Below are 21,420 nucleotides of genomic sequence, written 5' to 3' on the forward strand. Positions count from 1 at the left end.
ATTATTAGCACCTCTGACTGGCAATTCACAAAAATACAGTGGCTTCAGAAAGTATTTTTCTGTTGACTGTTGAGCGAGTCTTACTCTTACTGTTCAAATTATGCTTAGAGGCCCTGGAGTGATGGTTAAATGTAGAGTTGAGGGTTAAATGTAGACAAAGATAAAATTATCTCAGAAGGATTAGTTTTGTTTTTCCATTTTAAAATATTTTAATTTTTAATTTTGAAGGCAATTCATGAATGGACAATCTGAAAATTCAACATTCATCAATCGTTGCTGACACATACAGGGAGTGACAAAAATGAATATTACAGGTATAAACAAATCTGCAACTCAGTACAATTTCAAAAACAAAAAGAAAGCTGGAAGCCCCCATACTGATAGAAAATGTTTACATCATAAGCATGTCAGCAAAATAATGCTGAGCCGTACCAAAAAAAGGAAAAACAACAGTGTTTTGCTGGCTCGATAATAGTGCGGAGTGCATTTTTCTGACATGGTTTGGGTGCACTCATATACTGTAGAAGGCAAAGTCACAAACTTTGTTGATCAACTTCCTCTTCAAATTGGCTGCCGTATTTCTTTTGCTAAATTGTAGATGTTGGCAGACTTGATACAGCCTGTGCTGGCAACAACTATTAACCCTATTAAGTCACAATAAATTTGTGATTCCAAATTTCTGTTCACTACCTGTAGCCATTATGACATTTTATTTTCATGGCTAAATTATACCCATCAATGCACTAGCACAAGATGTATGAGATATGTATCTACAATCTTCCTGTTTCAAACAATGAATACATCATATGGACTATTTGGGTATTGTTCCCATAGTAAAGTTTTCACGCAACTGAGAGCAAAACTAACCCGAATGCTCTGGACCTTCTTTGAAACACTTCATGCGGGCTGGGGTGCGCTTTTGGACCATCACTTCGTGGAGTGCCAGTGCATTAATGAGTAACAGCTCCACCCCCAAAGGCCTCAAAAGCCTCAAAAGCCTCCTCCTCCCTTCCACACTTCCAGAATCTGTTTTCCACTGGAGGACAGACTTCTTCATTTGGAGTGTGAGACAATGCGGCTTGCTGCCTTTGTCCCTTCTGTGTCCTGTGGGGGCACAATATGGCCAGTCAGGGATCAATGAGGAAACACAATGGCTTTTACCCAGAGCGCCTTTGGGCGGCTTTAGATTTGAGGCGGGGTGGACAGCTTCCAGACTGCATGGTGTCTGGGCCACACTGGAAGAGAAATTCAAAGCGGCCCCCCTTTTCAAGGGACGACAGCGCCCGTATCTAAAAGAAGACATTTTCATCTCTGGCTGTACTTGCCTGATCACACAGTCCAAGCCTGTGCAAACACACATGCACACAGGCCCTCAGACATTCAGCAGCAGGTGCAGTTGTAGGAGTGTCCCATGTTCTTCAGAACTACCACAACCATTATCAGCAACACCATGTAGCAAGTACCCCAACACCATGACAGCTACACCAGTATTCTGGGTGAAGTGCTCGGGCGAGGTCTCTCAGTAATTTGCCAGCCTGTGTACCTTCAGTGGAAACTTGTGTGTGCTTGTGTGGATAGTTAACTAGTTATCGATTAAATGTGTATTTTTGAGCTCTGTTCTTGTCCACGACTGAGTATCTATGTAAATATTTATTTGGAAAAACATTCCTGTTGATGAGACCGGGAGAGATCCATTATTTTACGGTGAACTGTATCCAAAAAGTTCAAAAATCTCAAAAATCTCAAAAATGAATCACGTTTCAGTAAAACTAGCGAGATGATTAGACTGAACTCATACTTTAATTTCATTTTTGGGTGAACTGCCCCTTTAAACTGGCCTGGTGTAAACCTATAGACCACATACCGTAACTGAATTACAGCTGGAATAGCTCATCCTTATTCCACAGCGCTGGCTAGCTGTCCCAGTTGTAATACAGTTCTGTTGTCTTGAGGCTTAAACCTGAGGCTTTAAACTCCAGCTTGCCACACGGCAATACAGAACCTGTGTTCTGAAGGATTTGGGTTCCAGAGCCATTTGCCTGGGTGCTCTCAACAGGATGGCATCAGTACATCCACTTTAGGAATAGTCTTTATCCCAGTATTGTATGTCTGTCTCATTGCTGCACTTGTATTTATTCATCAATGTACTGTATATCTCCTCCATATTCTTAACTATAGTTTTTAGTTTTATTTTTCTCATCAAGAAGCTCTCAAAGTTGAATACCAGTAAATGTAGCACATATAAATGGCATTAATAAACTTTAACTTTAAATTGAACTAAAAGTTCTCCCTACTCTCTCTGCAGAAGAGGACAGCACAGTGTTCTCTGACAGATGGCTCCCTGTTCTTACAACTCTGAATGCATATTACATTCCTGCACAGGACATGGCTCTCCTGTTCTTTGTCCTGTTGTTTGCTCCTGTGTGCAAGGAAAAAATTTGAGAAAAGCGCAGGCGCATGTGGGCAGGATAGATATTGTAGACAACTGAGAAGGAGAAAGATGGAGCAGAGGAAGATGCAATGTGGGGGAGAGAGCTAAAGGCATTGGACGTGTGCGGGCGCACACTTGAAGAACTGTTGAATCTATCCCCCTCTTCCTGGGCCTCAGACAATCCAGTTATCCCCCCCAAGTTCATTTGGGGCTGTGTGGGGCCTCCAACCCTTTGCCCTCATTCCCACATGCTCACACAAGTTCATTTAGAGTGGGGTGCATGCCTGCACTCCAGAGCCCAGCCTGAATGCAGACACACAACAGGCGGCTGTCTCCCTGCTGTCTCTCGCCATCTGCCAGTCCACAGACAAGATGTTAGCATTGCGCTATGAGCAGCATGGTCTGTATGGAAGTAGTGCTCCTATTAGCACCAAGAAAAGAAACGAAATAGTGAATAGACTCCATACCTAGGCTACAGTAAATACTTACATTTAGTACACACTTTTATGCATGGTGACATGCATAGCTAATATTCTTCTATATGGAATCCCTTCTGTGTATTCAGATGGATGTAGAATTAGCAGAAGTATTCTGCATTACATGCGTGTATCTGCGTAGGTCTACATTCACATTTTTCTTGATTCAACATCTTCATTTCAGTATTTCAGTATTCCTACACAGTTTTATCATCCCTGTACTGTGTAAAATCTTAAATATAACCAAATAAAATATCAATCTACATCATTCAGATGTCTCAGATAAATACAGTAAAGCAGGAAAATAGTTGCTTGTGAACTTGCAGGCCTCTGACTCTATGTGTTATGCCGCTGAAGTCAGTTCTGCTCTTCCTGACAGAGTAGATCTCAAAGTCTGGCTTCAGAACTCTTTTCACTTAAAGAATTGAAAGTAACTGATGCCATCATTTTCTGAATTCAGTGCTAATCTGACCCAAAGTGCAGCTTTGGTAAGGTGTCTGTAGCCTTGTAAGACTGTAGAGCACAGAAACCTGCTTAGAGTCATCCTCATCACCACTTCAAGCTCTACCTTCTTAACTCTTCCAAGTAAGAGCAATTCAGGCGTATCCCTTCTCATGGGACACACGTCCTAAAATAAAGATTAACCTGCACTGTTGATACAGTTATGCCTATTTCAGTTTGTATATTAAACTATTCTCGGTCGTCGTCTGAATTGAACACTGCTGCCATTATAAGATCCTACACGGGTTTACTCCAGTGTGCCCCAGCTTTATATTTCAACTTATATCTGTCCAAGAGTCTCTGGAGTATGCGTAGTGAACAGTGAATGAAAGTGAACAGTGAATGAAAGTGAACAGTGGACACAGATGAGAAAGTGTTTAATATGCATTTTATTTTTACCAGCTGTATAGGTATAAATACCATAACATTATAACAGTATAACAAAAAGGCTTCATTTGGTGGGCCTTTAACTGTTCCAGTGCATAATAACAGCTCCTCTGGGTAATCAGGTACCTATAGTCTGTTCCTCCAGCACCATGACTGTGCAGCCTGCCTGGTTCCCCCGTCTTATTGCTGAAATTGCTAAATTATGTTCCTGTCTACCTTGATACCTTGAAACATAAAGTTTGCCTCAGCACAGACAGGTTCTGTGTTTTTTTCCCTAATCTCTGTGTTGCTTTCTTCTTATATTGGACACACAGAGTGAGCCATGCATTCCTCAGTTTCTAATCAGATTAGTTGTCATCTCAGTGACACCTCAGCCTCTTGCACAGTCACACAGCAGAAATTGGATTAGAAGAGGAGGGCAGAAATACACATACTCTCTTTCCCTACTTAAGCATGCAGATTTAACTGAGCTTTGACTCTTGGCCTGAAGTGACAATGGACATGACTGTTGTTTCCCACATGGTGTAAACCCTGTGTTTGACTTGAGATTACCTGATAGAAGCTAAAATGTTTCAAAGATGTTGTGGAAACGTGCAGAGGCAATGTGCTGCCCAAGAACTGTGATTTCTTCAAGATATCCATTCCAGAGCGATCACACTCAAGAAACAGAGTGAACGCTTATAACATCAGGACAAACTAAAGGAGTCAGCTGGAGTGAAATGTCTATTAAGGGAGTGGCCATGATTATATCTCGATAAGGATGGAATCCTTAGGTGTAAAACCACCTCAAGGAATGGTTTTACACCTAAGTCAACAATGTATAAGCAGCTTCAGAAGGACATGAAGGACATGAAGGATGGAAAAACAGCTGCACACAAGATCTTTGACAACTTTATTCTAAGATTCGGTTACCCTGCCAAGATTGCAGCGTTAAGGTGGTGTACAGCACTCAGGAACGACTCCACTATCACCCTCAGTCAAAGCGGTTTAACATGGGGAGCTGCAGTTTTGCAGTGAATGATTAATGGAGCATACTAGTTTAGAGAGAGGGGATAGAGACAGAGAAGGGGGAGAGAGAGAGAGAGAGAGAGAGAGAGAGAGAGAGAGAGAGAGAGAAAGACCAAAAGAGAGAGAGAGATGGAGAGGGAGAGACAGATTAAACTTGTCTGAATTAAGTCCACACTCAGCCTATTCAAGCAGCATTCTGCACAAATCAGGGGCTATTGTCTGGCTCCCTGTAAAGTAGCGTCAATCATCTGCACCCCATTTTAGTATGACAGGAGTATTTATTACAAATTTGCACTCCCCACATAACGAGGACCCCCTGCTCCGATGCAAAGACCAGCCAATGGGAGACCAAAGTTTCGCTCAGAGTGGGCTGCTTTCGCCCTGGACAGACATCAAAGTGCCAGAAGACGTCCAATCAGATTTGTCTCACAGACATTGCATGATGAATATGGTGTGGCTGTGGCACAATGGTGCTTTTGTCGTGCCTGGAGCGGAGACCATTCAGGCTGCAGCAGCCTGCCAGAGGGGAAGTGAAAGGCGAAGGCCCTCCTAAACAATCCAACGGCTCATGCAAATTACGGAACCCCGTAGAACTGAGGCAAGGACCCTGTTGGGTCTTCGGGAGTTTAAACCCCATTCAGCGGGGAAGTGTTGTGTCAGTCAGGAGTACTGGGCAACGAGCATTCAACTTTTTTCAAAAAGGATTACTTTTTTCATTACTTGTGGCATCAAAGACAGGGGATACAGGAACCTAAGGAATCTTTTTCGTTGTTGTTTCTTTTCTTTTTTTTCAGGAAGCTGACTTAAAAAGCATGTACTGCATGGATAGCATTCCAAAAGACACAAGGTCCCAAAATCAACATGCAAGGGGCGAAAAAAGACACTGCCAAACTTTCACTGAATATAGGAAAGTCCTTGTTATTAGAGGGAGAAACAATAAAAAAACACACATTAACAAACAATAAAGCACAATAACAACAAACTGAACACATTCATGAGTTGGTGACTGCTAATATTCAAGTATTAGCAATTGACTTGAAGCCAAAACTTAAATTTATTGTGTGCCAAGGACTGTGATATGACACAGATGTGCGCAGAGACACTCACACACACACACACACGCACACACACGTGCACAAACACATACATGCACACATATTCTCACACATTTTTGTAGATCCAACCATGGGTCAGTGTTTCCTTCATATGTCATTTTTCAGGATGCTTCCAAGAATATCAGACATTATGGGGGAAAAATCAATGCATAATTGCTGTCAATAATCACCTGTCTGTTCCATACCTGCATAAAATACCAAACAGCTAGGAAGCACTTAAAGCAACTGACACCATTATCATGTCCAGAAATTATTTTTAAAATCTTTGTCTCACAGACACTATTGTGGTGGAACACTACAAACCGTGTTCTGTATGCCATAATGTAATGAATTCACATTACATTATACTGTAAGACATGTTTCTATGGACCATATAAATGTCTATGAAAGCAGACAAATTCAATTTGAATGTAATGATTATTTCCAAAACATATTACTATATTTGCAATATGATTTTATATGGAGAGCAGCAGGCCATTTTTTCCCATGTAGTTTGCTCTATTTACTTCCTATGAACATTACATTACTAGTGTCCATTTGTAAATATGCTAACAGTAACATACACATATGGATGCAGTATATGGGATATTAACGAAAAGTGTCCTGGTGAAATTCACATGTATTCCCTGCCTACTTTCATTAATGACTTCATAGAGCATAGTCATTTTGTTCTCAGTCAAACTATCTGATTTAACAAAGAAAAAATAAAAGACGTAAACATTCTGTGTCAAGCCACTCTACAGCAGTGTAGTCATTTAGGAAATCAGCTTGTAACGTGAAGGTCGTGGATTTGATTCCCAGGAGGAAGGTGCTGCCTTTATAGCTATGCCTACAAGCAACGTACTTCACTTGAATTACTTCATGAAAAATATCCAGCTGAATAAATGGAACCTATACGAGGAAGGGGCCATTTTTGTGTGCTTATCTGGACAAGAGCGTCTGCTAAAAGTCCATATGTAACCAAGGAATATGGCATTGTTTGTTGCCAAAATATATTACTTATATTCCCATTTTTTCTGTATGCTAAGTTGTATTAAAAGTAGTTTATTTGTTTGTGTGTGCAGGCCATGACAACAGTACAGTTAAGTGTGCTGTTCGTAATCTGCAAGTGTTTAGAAAGCATTGTTTAAGCTTATTTATATGCAAGGTTCTTATTATTGGGGACGGCTCTGTTCTTTCTGCTGGTTTTATTCTCTTTGTAATGTTAAAAATGGCAGCTGAAGCTCAGTTTGTCTTTTCTTCAGTGTTTCCTTCAGTTTCACCAGTGATGTTTATTTACAATACAAAAGGGTGCATAATTCACTTAATGAGGCTCAGAAACGCTTACTAAAGTCTGGACAATGGGGTTTTGTGGTTTCCATTTTGAAGGAGAAGGGCTGTTTGATTGGGCATGGTGTGTATGAATTCAAAAACCCAGTTGGGGACGCAAGCATTTGAAGTAGACATTTCATTCTGGACAGATCTCAATGGGAAAACACAAATTATGACCCAATGCATTCTCGCTTTCTTCTTTTTTTTCTTCAGACCAGTGCTTTACAGAGCGCTTTAATGAAATTCAGTGAACCTGTTCCATGTAAATCATATACTTATTGGGAAAAGATGGACGGAAGAATGGACATAATGAAACAAAACATGGCATGGAAGGTCATACTCACCCACAATACAAAGCAAGTATATGTCAATGCTTGTACATGGCTAGTTAAGAGCAATGTTGAGATTGAGTTAATGGTGTAGACTTTCACAGATGAGTTGGGTTTAATCTTAAGTGATATGTGACTCACTTGCTTACTTTCTTTTGGATTTGAAAGCAATTTTGAACATTTTCTCATTTTACATTTCCAATAGAAATTGCAAGAATTATGCGACTAAGACAGTCAACTTCCAAAGACTGACCGTGTTCGGGGGGGTTGGGGGGGGGGGGGCATATGGAATCTTGTTTGGTCCTTCAGTCTGCTCTTGTGTTCAACCCATAACTTCTCAATCATGTTTGACTGAGTTGACTATTGCAGAATTTTGTGAGTTGGAGTTCATCATTCCAGTGACCCTAATATGATCACCAGGACCAGTACTAGCAACAAAAAGAAAATCACTAAATCAAAGATACACCACCATTTTCACTGTAGATTTCTTCTGAACATAGAGCATAGCACCCAGTTTCTAATCACCGTTCCACATTTTCCAGGCGAGGACACACATGGGGGAGGGGTACACACACGCTGAAGTGGAATCACAAAAGCATTGTGTATTTGCACAAATGTCCTATGGGCTTTTTAGACTCTGTTAGGTCTCCCTGGTTCAGCATTACAGTAATGAAGTAATGCAGCTCACTGAATCTATTGAAGAGCAAACCAGCGCTGTGTAAGGGTACAGGGTACTTATATCTTTGAGGTTGCAGCTTTACTTCCCAGGATCTGCACTGTGATTGTAACCATGACAAAGGTTTGTAACCTGCTTCTGTAATCATCTAACTGTATACATTAATGGCATGTAATAAATAATCCCAGTAATAAATGTCTACATGTAAATGGTATTTTGATGCAAGACTGCAAATTCACAAATTGGTCAATGGTCAAATATAGGATGTACATACAACAAGAACGACAACAACAACAACAAAATGTATGAGAGAGATTAACTACAAGCGAGAAGGGGAGGGTAAACTAATGGTAACGATTATGTGGGTTTTATAGCTTGTAGTGTGTGTTAGGCTACTTCATGGCTGATGAACTGACAGTTTGCCGCATTAATAATCTTTTCCAAGCCAAAATGTAACATAAATAAAATATTTATTTATAAAATATTGTACAAAAATATATCTCTTCAAATTCATATCTACATTTAGTACGAAAATACAGGGAGTACAAGTGCATAAATTGAAATAAAACACACACGTAAAAGTGAAACCGTACAAATCATTATTTCAACAGTGTCGGAAGCATAAATAGGTTATTAAAATGTGAAAAATCCAGCACCTGAATGTAGCCAAAAAGGTCGCGCCACTACCCACATGCGCACCCTCACAAATTTAGCAGGAAACACAAAAGGTATTCTCATGTAGTATAACGTATGATACAAATTTTAAAAGTACATCAATTACAAATTGCAACTTTAAAAATTAAGTAACGCGAAGTAAGTTTCGCGATCAGTACACCCGATTCAGTGTTTAGTCCAGAAACTCTCCCTTTACTCTGAATCTGCAACGGCAGATTTCCATCAGGCTGCCCTAGTTCTACAACGAAATATAATTATTATAATTGCACTTAGATTAACGGTTATAATGTTAATTCCATTGACTTGGTTCAGCAAGTGTCCTGTGTCTAGTGAGCCCAGTAGCTTCCTCTGTTTGGGGATACTCAGAATAACCTCTCAGCTCTCTTGTTGCATGGCAACGGCGAGGAAGAGGTACTCCGGATAAACTCCTTTCATTGAAACTTCATTTTTTGCACCTGCAATTATCGGAGGGAAAATGTCAATGATTAGTAGGCTACCAACAAAATCTAAACCAATGGGTTTTGCCATACTTTAACTGGTTTTAACTGGTTTCAGTGTCAACTGTTATTTTTTAATATATGGGTTGTGAAAGCGTGAATGTATGCTATATCTGTGTTTAGGATGACATTTAATTTACCGGATCAGTATCTGTCGAACCAGGTGGTGAAATCCAACAGCTCCTGCTCCTCAGAACTTAGATGTTCGTAGCTTCCGTCGTCCGAGGAGTAGGTAGAGCGGGGGGATTCGGGGTCCACTGAGTTCTTGTTTGATATGGTAGGGGACATAACCCCACACTGAAACGCCGCTGACACCGCGTCATGCTCGTCGAGCAGGTGCTGCAGCGCGCGGATGTACTCCACTGCCGAACGCAACGTCTCCACCTTGCTCATCTTCTTGTTGGCTGCCCCGTTAGGCACGTGCTGGCGCAGCGTTTGGAAACCCAAGTTGACCTGTTTCACGCGGTTTCTCTCGCGCTCGTTGCGTCTGGTCACAGCAACCGGTTGCTGTAGGGGGAGAGCGTAGCCCAGTCCATTGAAGCTCAGTCTCCTTTTGCATCGGAGCAGTTCCGGCGAGCTAGAGCGCTGTCTTTTCAGCACTTTGCCCTTGGTCTGTAGGTTTCCAATGTTGAGGACGCCGCATTCCTGTGTAGAGGTTTGAAAAGTTACAGGGGCATGGCCCTCCAAAACTGTAACAGAATAAGCACCTTGTCTGATTTGCGTTGTAATTTCCATCGCTTCTGAAATTAAAATACGCAACTTACTGAAAAGGGCTGCTCAAACGAACCCTCACACACATCAAATGAAAGAGATGGAAAGGTACTGATCTCGTGTCCCTCGTATCTCAACTTGGGGTCTAGGTACCTTCTCCACTACCGGATCTGAAGCAAACTTTGGCAGCACTCCTCTTTTTCAACACGCGCCCTACACCCCACCCCTTTAAGGATGCACGCTTCCTTGGAAGGACCCGCCCCGCTGAGTGATTCTTCTGCTCACCGGCTTCGCGAGCCAGGCGCGTGGCTTCGGGAGCTCAATGAACAATCCGGCTTTCAGAGCACCGGGAGCACGCGCTGTGCTGATTTACATTCTAATATCGCCAGCTCGCACGCCTATTGGTTCATTCTAATGAGCTGCGACCGGGCGAACACAAAGAAGATCGAAGTGGAATGCTTTGGTTCCTTGAAATGTCTATTGAATTTGACTTCAAGTTGAGTTTCTGCCTCTCCTCCATCGACCCTTCTCATCTACGCTTTAAAACTTAGAATAGGCTATGACCTCCTATTCGCTGGTATCCAGATTACTATTTGCCAGAACGCAACTAAATTTGGTTTGCGCTGTTAGAATATCCAGTGCGAGTAATGTTGGGTGTGCATGCTTTTAAGGATTTTATTTCAAATATAGCCTATCGACGTTTTATTTTCATGCGGTGAATATATTTGCTCCAAATCCTATTTGTAAGATATTTGTAAGATATATTTGTAAGAACTATTTGGGCTACTTTCACAGACACAGATTAAGCGTAGTTTTAGATTAAATTAATTTAGATTCTTTGTGAAACCCGCAAAATTTACCTACAAACTTAATACAGGTACACAAACTATATTGTACATAGGCTATATTAAGCGGCTGTCTTTAAGGGAAATACACTCGCCTATCTGGACCTTTCTATTTTAATTAAAAGTTAATTCGGCATGCTCCCTCTTACTGTTTATATGTAAAGTAGCCTACATCTAGACGATTATAGTCAGACGAATATAATTTGTGATGAGCATGATTCAATTATCTGCGGTAGCGTCAGTGAAATATGCCAAATAAAACCGACACAAGCAATGAACATCCATTCCACACGATGGCGATTGACAATCGAAATAAAATTCTGTTCTATTTGATCGTTATTAAAAAACATATTTGAGTGATTTAGTTGGAACATGGCTGCTTTCCTACCAGTTGGACAGTCATGCCATTCGCTTTCACGAAAAACATTTCAGCATCTTTCCAGTAGGAAAGATTTATTTATTATCGGTAAGGGAAAGGCCATGTTGAGATATGGCGCCATCTAGCAGTGATGCAAGAGAATCCTGAAAACTAGATTTATTGCTTTTGTATGAACTGCGGTTTATCGGAGCACTAATGCGCTTAGAACCTCGGACTCCACCTATTTATTTTAATCAGCACACGCAAAAGTCCGTTTTAAGGCAAACACTATTGATCTAGCCTACTGTACATTTAAAATCCACATGATGTCGCAATTAGTCACTTTGTTGGTGAAGAATCTCATTAAAAAACAATTTAGAGCCATAAAATGAGTTAATTTCCCCATTGCACAAATAAACATACTAATCAATCAATGTGTCACAGGCCAGATCCAGGCTTATGTCATTGCACATTACTGAAAGTCCAAACTGGTGGGACAAAGTTGGTGTCCTCCCGGCAGGGGTACAGTGGGGTTAGGTCGGTCAGGAATTCTCCGATTATACTTTGTTAGGACCTCCAAGAATGCCAGTGAAGAGCAAGGCAGCAATTGAGCAGGTGATCTTCTGTAGTGCTGTAGCCTGTAATGTGACTAATGTACTGTGACCGTGACTGTACTACACCTGAGTCCATGTTTTCCACCTGCAGTACACGGTATGGGTGCAGTTGGCGAACACGCAACTGAGGTACAATCAGAAATTTCAGTCTGGGAAGAAACCCCAAAAAGGTAACATTATTTTCATGCGGAACAAAAAGCTAAAGGCTTGTTGAGTTTCTCCGGCAAAACTGCAACCCTGATGTCATTCTCAGCTCTCTCGGAATCAAAATCTGTCCTGTTATCGCTTATCAGAGTTTGTCAAGGCTTACTTGCCCAAAGATAAAACAGTGTTAATAGATTAAGAAGTAATCACAATATAAATAGAAGTGAGATGAAAGTTTAATCACAGACATGTAGGATGGCAGTACATTGCTCAATCAGCCAATCATCAGCATTTACATAGAGCAAAGGTCACCAACCCTGGTCCTGGAGGGCTACTGGGTCTGCTGGTTTTTGTTTTCACCTTAAAATCAGCACCCTGTTGAGACCCAGGTAACGAGGTGAGGTGAGTTAACTGTGTAATCATCTGCTCTAATTGATTAATTAAGTGCAGAGTAACAGCGAAAACCAGCAGACCCAGTAGCTCTCCAGGACCAGGGTTGGTGACTTCTGACATAGAGTATAAAAATGCCCATTATCTGCACTTCAGACACCGGCATCACCAACCACCTCCCCACCACCACCACCAGCTAGTGGCTCCATACAAAAAACCTAATTGTATCATTAAATCTCTTAGACTTTAATTCCGGAGTCTCTGTGATTGAACTATAAACAAGTGAACAAGATGGTATATTGAAAATGAACAAAACAAAAAAATTACATTCTTTATGTGCAGTTCAGGTTACATGAGGGACCTACAGTAGCACAATTAAAATATACTTTATGACTAAATATAAATATAAACTAAAACTTTGCATTATCCAATGTGTCATGTTATTTACAGTTGACTCTGGGCATGGGGTGCTTGTTAACTGGTGAGAAACTTGATTTAGTTGTCATTTTTTGCTTACTAATGAAACCGGAACAGTTTGTCGCTTCCTCTCATAGTTTGGTTGTAGAAACACTGAACGTCTGAGCTGATTGCTGTCATACACGGCAAGTCCACGTGGGGGCGTGTGTGACTGGGGTTAACCAAATTGTTTATTGCATTTTTCTTTTTCACTCTCTCAATTTTTGCATTTGCCCCTGTTTGGATTGCGAGCATTCTCTTTGTTTTTATGGACACTGACCTTACACTAATACACCCATCAGCCTAAGTGCTACTGTGGTACAGATATCATTTCTGGTTTGTATTATCAACCATATTCAACATTGTGCATAGATAGCTAAATAGCTTACAATGCTATTTAACCTAAACTGTCATAATTCATTAGCCTCTACAAGAATATTAGAAAAACAATGATCACCTTTATGTTCAAATGTAGTGTCTTTGATGGTAGATAAACTTCACAATTTTGATCATTTGACAGTCCTTTGTCCTGCTTTTTCTTTGATTGGATAATTCGATTGACCTTTTTGAGGGGGCATGGGGAGAGCTAAACAAGAAAAAGTCCACAGCTGCTGCTGAGAAGTGTCTGCCAAGATGGCGTACATCAGCTTCTCATTTATCATCAGCCTTTGAATGTGTCCTTGATGCTGTAAAAACATAAATACACAATTAATAGTTACACAGGGAGAATTTTTTGTTTAAATTTTAGCATGGTAAATAACATTACCTTTTGGGAATAGCAGCTCTGTCCGGTGTGTATGCCCATTGCTGCAAAGCATTTTGTCATCCTTCTGGCTGTGTAAATGCAATAATAATAATAAATGAATAAAATTGTAACAAGTAAAATAAAATAAAAAACCTTACTTCTTAGACAACACATTCAATTCATTCAATTTAAGTACTGTACATGTAATATAAATCGATACTAATTTGCATGCCTTCATCACTGTAATGCACCTTTTGTACTAACAATTGTGTCTTGGGAAGTCATTTGCAATGTAAAAGGGCACAACCTTCAATTAATGAATTAAACAATACAAAATAAGGCTCCTCCAGAAACCAAGTAGAGATTCCCATAATAAATAGATCCTAAACATACATATTATAAAGGTCATGTCCGTTCAGCTCCTTCCAGTCGGGCCAGGCAAAGTGATCATCGCAGTCAACCACTGTACAGGGGCTGCACACATACAGGCACAGACCCGGCCACTGCTGTGTCAGCTCCACCAGCTTCCGAAGGATCGCCAGGATCATGTCCCAGGACGGGCGCAACTCACCGCCAGCTGTGCTGACGTTCGCTAAAACACACACGAAACACACACACATAAATACACACATGAAACACACACACACACACATAAATACACACATGAAATACACGGATATAAATATACACATGAAATACACACACATAAATACACACATGAAATACACACACACACATAAATACACACATGAAACACACACACACACATAAATACACACATGAAACACACACACACACATAAATACACACATGAAATACACGGACATAAATACACACATGAAACACACACACACACACATAAATACACACATGAAACACACACACACACACATAAATACACACATGAAATACACGGATATAAATATACACATGAAATACACACACATAAATACACACATGAAATACACGGACATAAATATACACATGAAATACACACACATAAATACACACATGAAATACACAAACATAAATATACACATGGAATACACTTGCAAGAAGATATACATTAAACACATACATACACATGAAATATGCTCACTGAAACACGTTAAATGCACAGGGGCCCTTGTACACATGAGACACACAAATACTTACATACATGTACCATATACTTGTTTTTTTTCTTACCAGATCGATATTGTCTCTTGCAGCGAATCTCAATCAGCTGATCATCTCTTAGACACTTTTCTCTGAACAGTACCAGTGTGGGACCAGTACTAACCAGGCAGTGGTCTTTCCCCACCCAGTGAACAGGGTAAAGGGAACAGCTCTTAATGATAAGCCTGGAGGGGGAAGGAAGAGAGTAACTTTTATACCACACTATCTAACCTCCTTTCAAAAGGGAGCTTTACAACAGAGTTCATTAATTTAATAATTATTTTTCACTTGGCTAATTAGAGGCAGCTGAAAGGTACAGGCTACTAATCCAGCTGACAGATGTTGGCACGTGTGTGGTCATAAAAACAGTGAATTCACCTGTGGAAGAAGCCGTGTGGTATCTCAGGGAGGAAATAGACCTGAACCTGAATGTTGTCATTCATGTCTTCACCCCAATACCTCAGCACGACATCATTGTCCATCCGGTGGCTTGGGAACAAGCAGGCACCATTGACATTGTACACAGAAGTGTTTGAGGGCTCCCACTTCGTATTTGGGACAAAGTCAGGGGCTTGGGGGTTCAGGGGGCTGTTCAGTTGGGTGGGCAGACAAATTTCAAACTGTCGCAAAAGGCCAAGGAACATTCCGTCACTGCTCCGGTTCCCAACAATCTCATTCAAGAAATCCTCATCATCTATCTCCAGCTCCTTCAAGGACTTCCGCAAGAGAACTCGTATGGCTGTATTGTGCAGGGTGGCTTTCCCCACCAAGTCATTGATCCATCTGTCCTGGTGTACCCTGAGAGATTTCTCCTCCATAAGCTCCTTCTTGGAGATGCTCTGCAGCTGATTCATCAGGTCATGTCTGACAACGGTCTGTGTCAATGCAGAATCAATTGAAAAGTTACCAATGGTAATGCAATGCAGTGTTTATGGAACTGGCCATACAAGTAAGAGGTTGTGGGTTCAAATCCCATGTGGGGCACTGCCTATGTACCTTAGAGCATGGCACTTAACATAAATATCTACAGTAAAATATCCAGTTTTAAAAACAGATAACGTATAGTGCCCTCCATAATGGCTCTTGACTCCACAATTTTACAAATCTAATTATTCACATGTGGTTAACATGCACATTCCCAGCTTTTATTAAATTATGCCTTCATACATTTTGGTTTCACCATGTAGAAATTACTGAACTCTTTATACATAGTGTACCTTCATTTACTTGGGTCATAATGGCTTCCTTAACTTTCAGTGTCACAACTTGCCAATAACAGATGCATAGAATCAAGACCAGATACTGAAAGCGCTCTGCTACTTGCACTAATGAAGCAATTGACCTGAAGTGACCAATCAGAAACAGCTGTGAGGCCATTTATCCCAACCATCATGGTACCCTGAAATGGGCAGGCGGGAGGTATCTACAGTATACAAGAAAATATCAGTACAATATCAGTAACCTGAGGAACCACTGTTATTAGTAGTAGTGATATTTCTCCATGGCAAATACTTAACTTATAGATGTAGTAGTGTAATAGAAAAACAACAGACCCAACTGTCATGACATGCATGCTACGTAATTGACTCATTCATTAAAAGGGGCGTGTTCAAAATAATAGCAGTGTGGAGTTATTTCGAGAATTAATTCATTCTGTGAAAAAACAGGGGTCATTAATTGCCAATTATTAAGGCAGAAGGAAAGCAAATGTTTCACACATTGTTATAAACTACATTTCCTTCTGATTTGCTAAGTAAAATGCTTGGAGAGGGGAAAACATATAAAGAAGTGCAGTAAATTATAGGATGCTCAGCTAAAATGATCTCAAATGCTTTAAAATGGCAACAAAAGTGATGTCATTTCTACATGGTGAAAGCTAAATATATTTTAAAAATACCCTTTACTAAATGTTGAGAATCTGGCCTTCAAGCACACTCGTTTGTTTACAAATATAAATTGCAGAGTACATTGACAAGTCAAGAAAAATATTTATTTGTCCCAAATGTCATGGAGGGTAGCGTAAATAATGTTATGGTGAAATGAATTAACTTTGACAAGTACAAGCCATCCCATCCACTGGACTCATTAAGTGGCTGAGGATTGTAATATTCAAAGGATGTCAGAGCAGACTGTACAGAAAGAATCAGAAGAGAGACACAGACCTTGAATAGTTTTATGAGGAAAGATGGCTCTACAAAAACTGTTTCCTTCAAATCAGCAATCTCCTCATACCACACTATTATCCCAATCCGGTGGAGGTACCGTAAAATGGGCTGTAGGTCTTCCTGGTCCAATTCCCCCAATTTTTCGTTCAGCTCGTTTAGAATTTCCTCAAACAACATAACCCCTGTGCATGGAAAATCAATTGTTAATTGCTTCAGCAACATATTTAACACTCATGGAAATCACTGTGACTTAGCTGTAGTCTACAAAAAACACCAACCATGTTCAGGAATGTCCTTGTCCTCTTTTAGCGCTTTGATAGATGACTCTACTTCTTGATATAATTGTGGCAATATCTTCTCTATATTGGGAAACAGGTCACTATTCTGCACCTGCTGCAGAATGTATTCTTTAAACTTCTCAATTTCCTCAGGATTAGTGCAGTCCATGGGTAGAAGGTCAAGGACCTGCAGGTAAGCAAAGTTCCATGTTAAGATTTGAAAGAGTAAGAATTCATGGAAACTACTGCAAGAGAAATTTAAGGTTATCCAAAATCATTGTCTTAAAATTGGCCCAAAGGGTGTTCCAGGAGCTCTGGTATAATTTATACCAACTAAGAGGGAAAATGTAATTCTTTGTCCCAGCTAGTTGAATCATATTGAAAACATGATTGCAAGGTTGCAAAAAGTTTGCTAAATTATTCTCTGCTATCTGTACTTCTACCTGTAGTTTGTGTTCAGTGCATTGCCAAAGATATCTTAGCTGATTAGAGAACTCTGCCGTGTCTTTCTGGTCCTCCTCAAGGTTTTTCTTCCATCTCTCTAGGTTTGCTTTTCGTTCCTCCAGCATGTCTCTGATCTTTCTGTCAATGTCTTCCTTCTTTTCCTGCACATCGACCTCATCCCTGCACTCATCAGAGTGGGTCCCCACAACCAACACCACAGCATCAGGAACTCTCAGCTGCACATTTTTGATCCAGAAGCTCACACTGTCTCTGAAAGACTGGGGATCCAGAACATCATAGCTGAAACATATAAAGACAGAAATTGTTTTTGGGAACTCAGTCTTTTTGGTTTCACTGTTACTCGTCACAGTATAAACAGTGTAAACTGTCAAATAATTAGGCCTACTGAACAAATAATTAACATAGACGTACTGAAAACGCCAACGGGCTGCAGGTAATCAACAGGATAGCAAACCAGTTCTAAATCAAACAGTCAGCTTTCTTACCTGGCGAGATTAATGGCAAGGATGACAAGTGCCTGAGGTGTGATGAAGACATGGTGGGTGAAGTAATACTCCTCCTGTCCAGCAAAGTCCCAGAAAAGAAAAGAAAAACCTCCCAACTGCTTCTCGCTGATTTCGATACCCACAGTGCGGTCAGCAATATCCACCAGCACAGGTGAGCCCTTCCTCAGGCTGTAGCATATTGTAGACTTGCCAGCCATAGAGGAGCCCAGGAACATGGTCTTGACTCTGCGCACGCACTGCTCGCTGCTCCCCAACATAATAAAGTAATGCTGTATGCTCTTCACCCCACCAGCGCACACCTCTTCCGGTGGCTTCCGGAGTGGGTTACCATCAGCCTTAAACTTTGTCAGGTCCGGGTTAAAAAACAGATCGGCTGGCAGCTCTGTCAGCTTATTGCTTTTCACATAGAGCTCCTCCAGGCTGCACAGTGCCTCCAGTACCTTCACATCCTTCAGGTAGTTGTTGGAGAGGTTGAGATACTGAAGGCTCTTACAATTTCCTAGGTCTGAGGGGAGCTCTTTCAAGTGGTTGGTACTCAGTTTGAGAAATTGCAGCTTCTCCAGCTGGGAAAATACACCCTCTGGGATTTGTGTGATGCCATTTTGGCTCAAGTACAGTTTCTCCAAGTTCTTAAGCTGCGCGATCTCCTGTGGAAACTCTAAAAGCTCATTGGCAGACAGGTTGAGCTCTTTCAGGTTACGCAATGCTGAGATCCCACGCACATGTTTCAGTCTGTTATTCTTTAGGATCAGGTACAGCACATCAGTACCAAGAGTGAGAACCTCCTTTGGTAGGTTTTTGAGTTTCTTTCTTGAAAAATCTCTCTTTTCCAATCGTTGAAAATCTAGGAGGAAAATTGCAACCAGGGCTCAGAAAACAGATCTAACGGAAATGGCATTTATAAAACACATACAAATAACACGGTAGCTTGCAAGTTAATTAGCTAGCAAGTTTGACAGAACAACGTTGACTAAGGTTGCATAGCAACTAACTACTTACACGCATACGGGAACTACTTTCTTGTCAATTATTCTTGTAACGAAACGGTTTATAAAAAACAGATTTAATTGGATTGTGTCTCTAATATCTATATTATTATTTTTTGGTAACCTTTTTATAAAAGCGATAACTCACTCCAGGACGCGGTATATAGAAATTGTATTTTAGCTGTGATAAAAATTTCTATATACCCTGCTTGTCGTTAGTTATTGCTTAAATATAAATGAATACAGGAAAATTTATAAGAAATCCCGAGAGTGAGACATCTTTCCAGACCTGCTTCAGATATGACAAACCTGATGAGCAGGCAAATCAGATGACTCATATTACTAATAGTGCCGGTATTTCCGCTTACATTTCCGAGAAATGGAATCCCTTTAAATACGTTTTCATTGCGAAATGAAACTATAAACTATAAACTATAAAACTATACAAATAAAGTATTGTGTTAATACTGTAAAATCGTTCCTTTCCAATTCATATCCATGTGTGAATGAAACTGTCTTAACTCCTGTGTCAAGTTCAATGTTCACATGGTAATCCAACACAGTGACTTAGAGGAATAGAGAAAGTTTTACTTTTACTGATTCATTAGAAGAGCATGTATGGATTATATTATACAGCATGTACAAACTATATATTTCATAATTACCAAGAAGCTGACATATGTTCTCTACTGGTAAAAGCAGGTACATTGTCATGCATTTCATCGAAATTAAAACGAAGCAATTTATACTTGCCATTCGATTGTGCCATCATTCTTAATTGCCCGTGATATGTAGTTAGTTCCAGTGTCAGAGCGGTAATAAAAGAGTAAGGACAGACATTGAGGCATATCCATATATCGTTTACATAAAGAACACCAGTTTCACTTTCACACCAATGCTGGATCACTAGCCTATCTGGTCACACAACATCGTTCCGCTCTGCGTTTAGTCCACACGGAACCCTGTGATTGGTTACTGCCACTTCCTGATCAGTTACAGCTACATGTATATTGGTACGGACCTGTGTGGAGCCTTTACCTCACAAATGCTTTCAAATGCAGTGATTTAAAAAAAGGTCAGGTTTCTTTTGAAAATTAAAAAGTACGTCACACCTCTCTTTCATTGCGGCCTACAGTATCGACACTAGTATTGACACAGTAAGTCATCAGGGAACACGCCCTGACACTGCAAGTTTGAACCAAATCTGTTCAAAACATCACTTAACGCAATGTTTTCATCGGTTTAATTCCAGATATTATCTTGACAAGAATCTTCCACATGCATTTGCGAGAAGCGAGAAGATATTATTATATCAAAGTGGAATATGTTGAGCCAAACAGCCAGTTAACACCTCAAGTTATTATGTTAGATGTAGCTTTCTTGCAGGAGTTGTATAACTTGGTTTTATGTTCCATAGGGTAGTTGGGTATGAAATCTACATTTCTTGCATTACTGAATTTGCATCATTGACTTTTATGGCTGCTAAAAGCTAGGTAAGTAACATTCTTTGTTTCAATTTTATTTTCTGTGTTTAAAACCACACACATACAGTGGAATTAGAGGCGACATGGCTCAGGCAGTAAGAGCAGTTGTCTGGCAGTCGGAGGGTTGCCAGTTTGATCCCCCGCCCGGGCTGTGTCGAAGTGTCTCTGAGCAAGACACCTAACCCCTAAATTCTCCTGACGAGCTGGTTGGCGCCTTGCATGGCAGCCAATCGCCGTTGGTGTGTGAGTGGGTGAATGAGAAGCATTAATTGTACAGCACTTTGGATAAAGCAATATAAATTCCAACCATTTACCAATGTACATCACCATAATTTTCTTTATATGTGAATGTATCTGAAACATAGAGTGAGCACCATAATTCAATGGGCAGTGACACATGTTGTTATTTTGGTTACTCTAGCACTTTGAGGTTGAAGTGCAGACTGTCAGCTCAGATTTGAGGGTATTTTCAACTATATCAGCCATTTAGAAAGTATAGAAGCTTTTGTACCTTTTGTAATATTGGACAGTTTAACATAATTTAGAATAAAGTAATCATTTTTAATATTTAGTTGCAAATTGTTTGTATGCATTGACTGCATGAAGACTACGACGCTGGGTATCTTACCTGGTGATGCTCTGGTTTTGTCTTGTTAATAATGAACCAAGTAAACTTGACCATGCCCAGGGGTTTTGCAATATTCCTGAT

At 40.4% G+C, this 21,420-nt stretch overlaps 2 protein-coding genes across 2 annotated transcripts; both read right to left on the reverse strand.

Moving 5' to 3' along the window:
• Positions 1-9,051: 9,051 nt before the first annotated feature.
• On the reverse strand, positions 9,052-10,177 carry LOC133131703 (achaete-scute homolog 1b-like). The gene is made up of 2 exons (XM_061247117.1): positions 9,547-10,177; positions 9,052-9,364 (listed from the first exon to the last, which is right to left on the reverse strand). The coding sequence occupies exon 1, from the start codon at positions 10,139-10,141 to the stop codon at positions 9,551-9,553; it is 591 nt and encodes a 196-aa protein (XP_061103101.1). The 5' UTR covers positions 10,142-10,177; the 3' UTR covers positions 9,052-9,364; positions 9,547-9,550.
• Positions 10,178-12,298: 2,121 nt separating this feature from the next.
• LOC133130730 (malignant fibrous histiocytoma-amplified sequence 1-like) lies at positions 12,299-20,260 on the reverse strand. The gene is made up of 10 exons (XM_061245531.1): positions 19,981-20,260; positions 18,221-19,085; positions 17,714-18,014; positions 17,271-17,457; positions 16,990-17,174; positions 15,206-15,702; positions 14,858-15,012; positions 14,063-14,261; positions 13,691-13,758; positions 12,299-13,610 (listed from the first exon to the last, which is right to left on the reverse strand). Exons 1-10 carry the CDS (start codon positions 19,997-19,999, stop codon positions 13,576-13,578), a joined length of 2,511 nt encoding a protein of 836 aa, XP_061101515.1. The 5' UTR covers positions 20,000-20,260; the 3' UTR covers positions 12,299-13,575.
• Between the last annotated feature and the right edge of the window lie 1,160 nt (positions 20,261-21,420).

Source organism: Conger conger, chromosome 6 (assembly GCF_963514075.1).
Source record: "Conger conger chromosome 6, fConCon1.1, whole genome shotgun sequence".
NCBI classification, from domain to species: domain Eukaryota; kingdom Metazoa; phylum Chordata; class Actinopteri; order Anguilliformes; family Congridae; genus Conger; species Conger conger.

Bases quoted from the DNA above. Each gene is read 5' to 3' on its own strand.
- LOC133131703 (XM_061247117.1), bottom strand. From the start codon at position 10,141: ATGGAAATTACAACGCAAATCAGACAAGGTGCTTATTCTGTTACAGTT.
- LOC133130730 (XM_061245531.1), bottom strand. The intron at 15,703-16,989 runs GTCTGTGTCTCT...GCATTGACACAG, and splicing joins TCCTCATAAAACTATTCAAG to ACCGTTGTCAGACATGACCT. The intron at 13,611-13,690 runs GTAATGTTATTT...ATGTTTTTACAG, and splicing joins AGAGCTGCTATTCCCAAAAG to CATCAAGGACACATTCAAAG.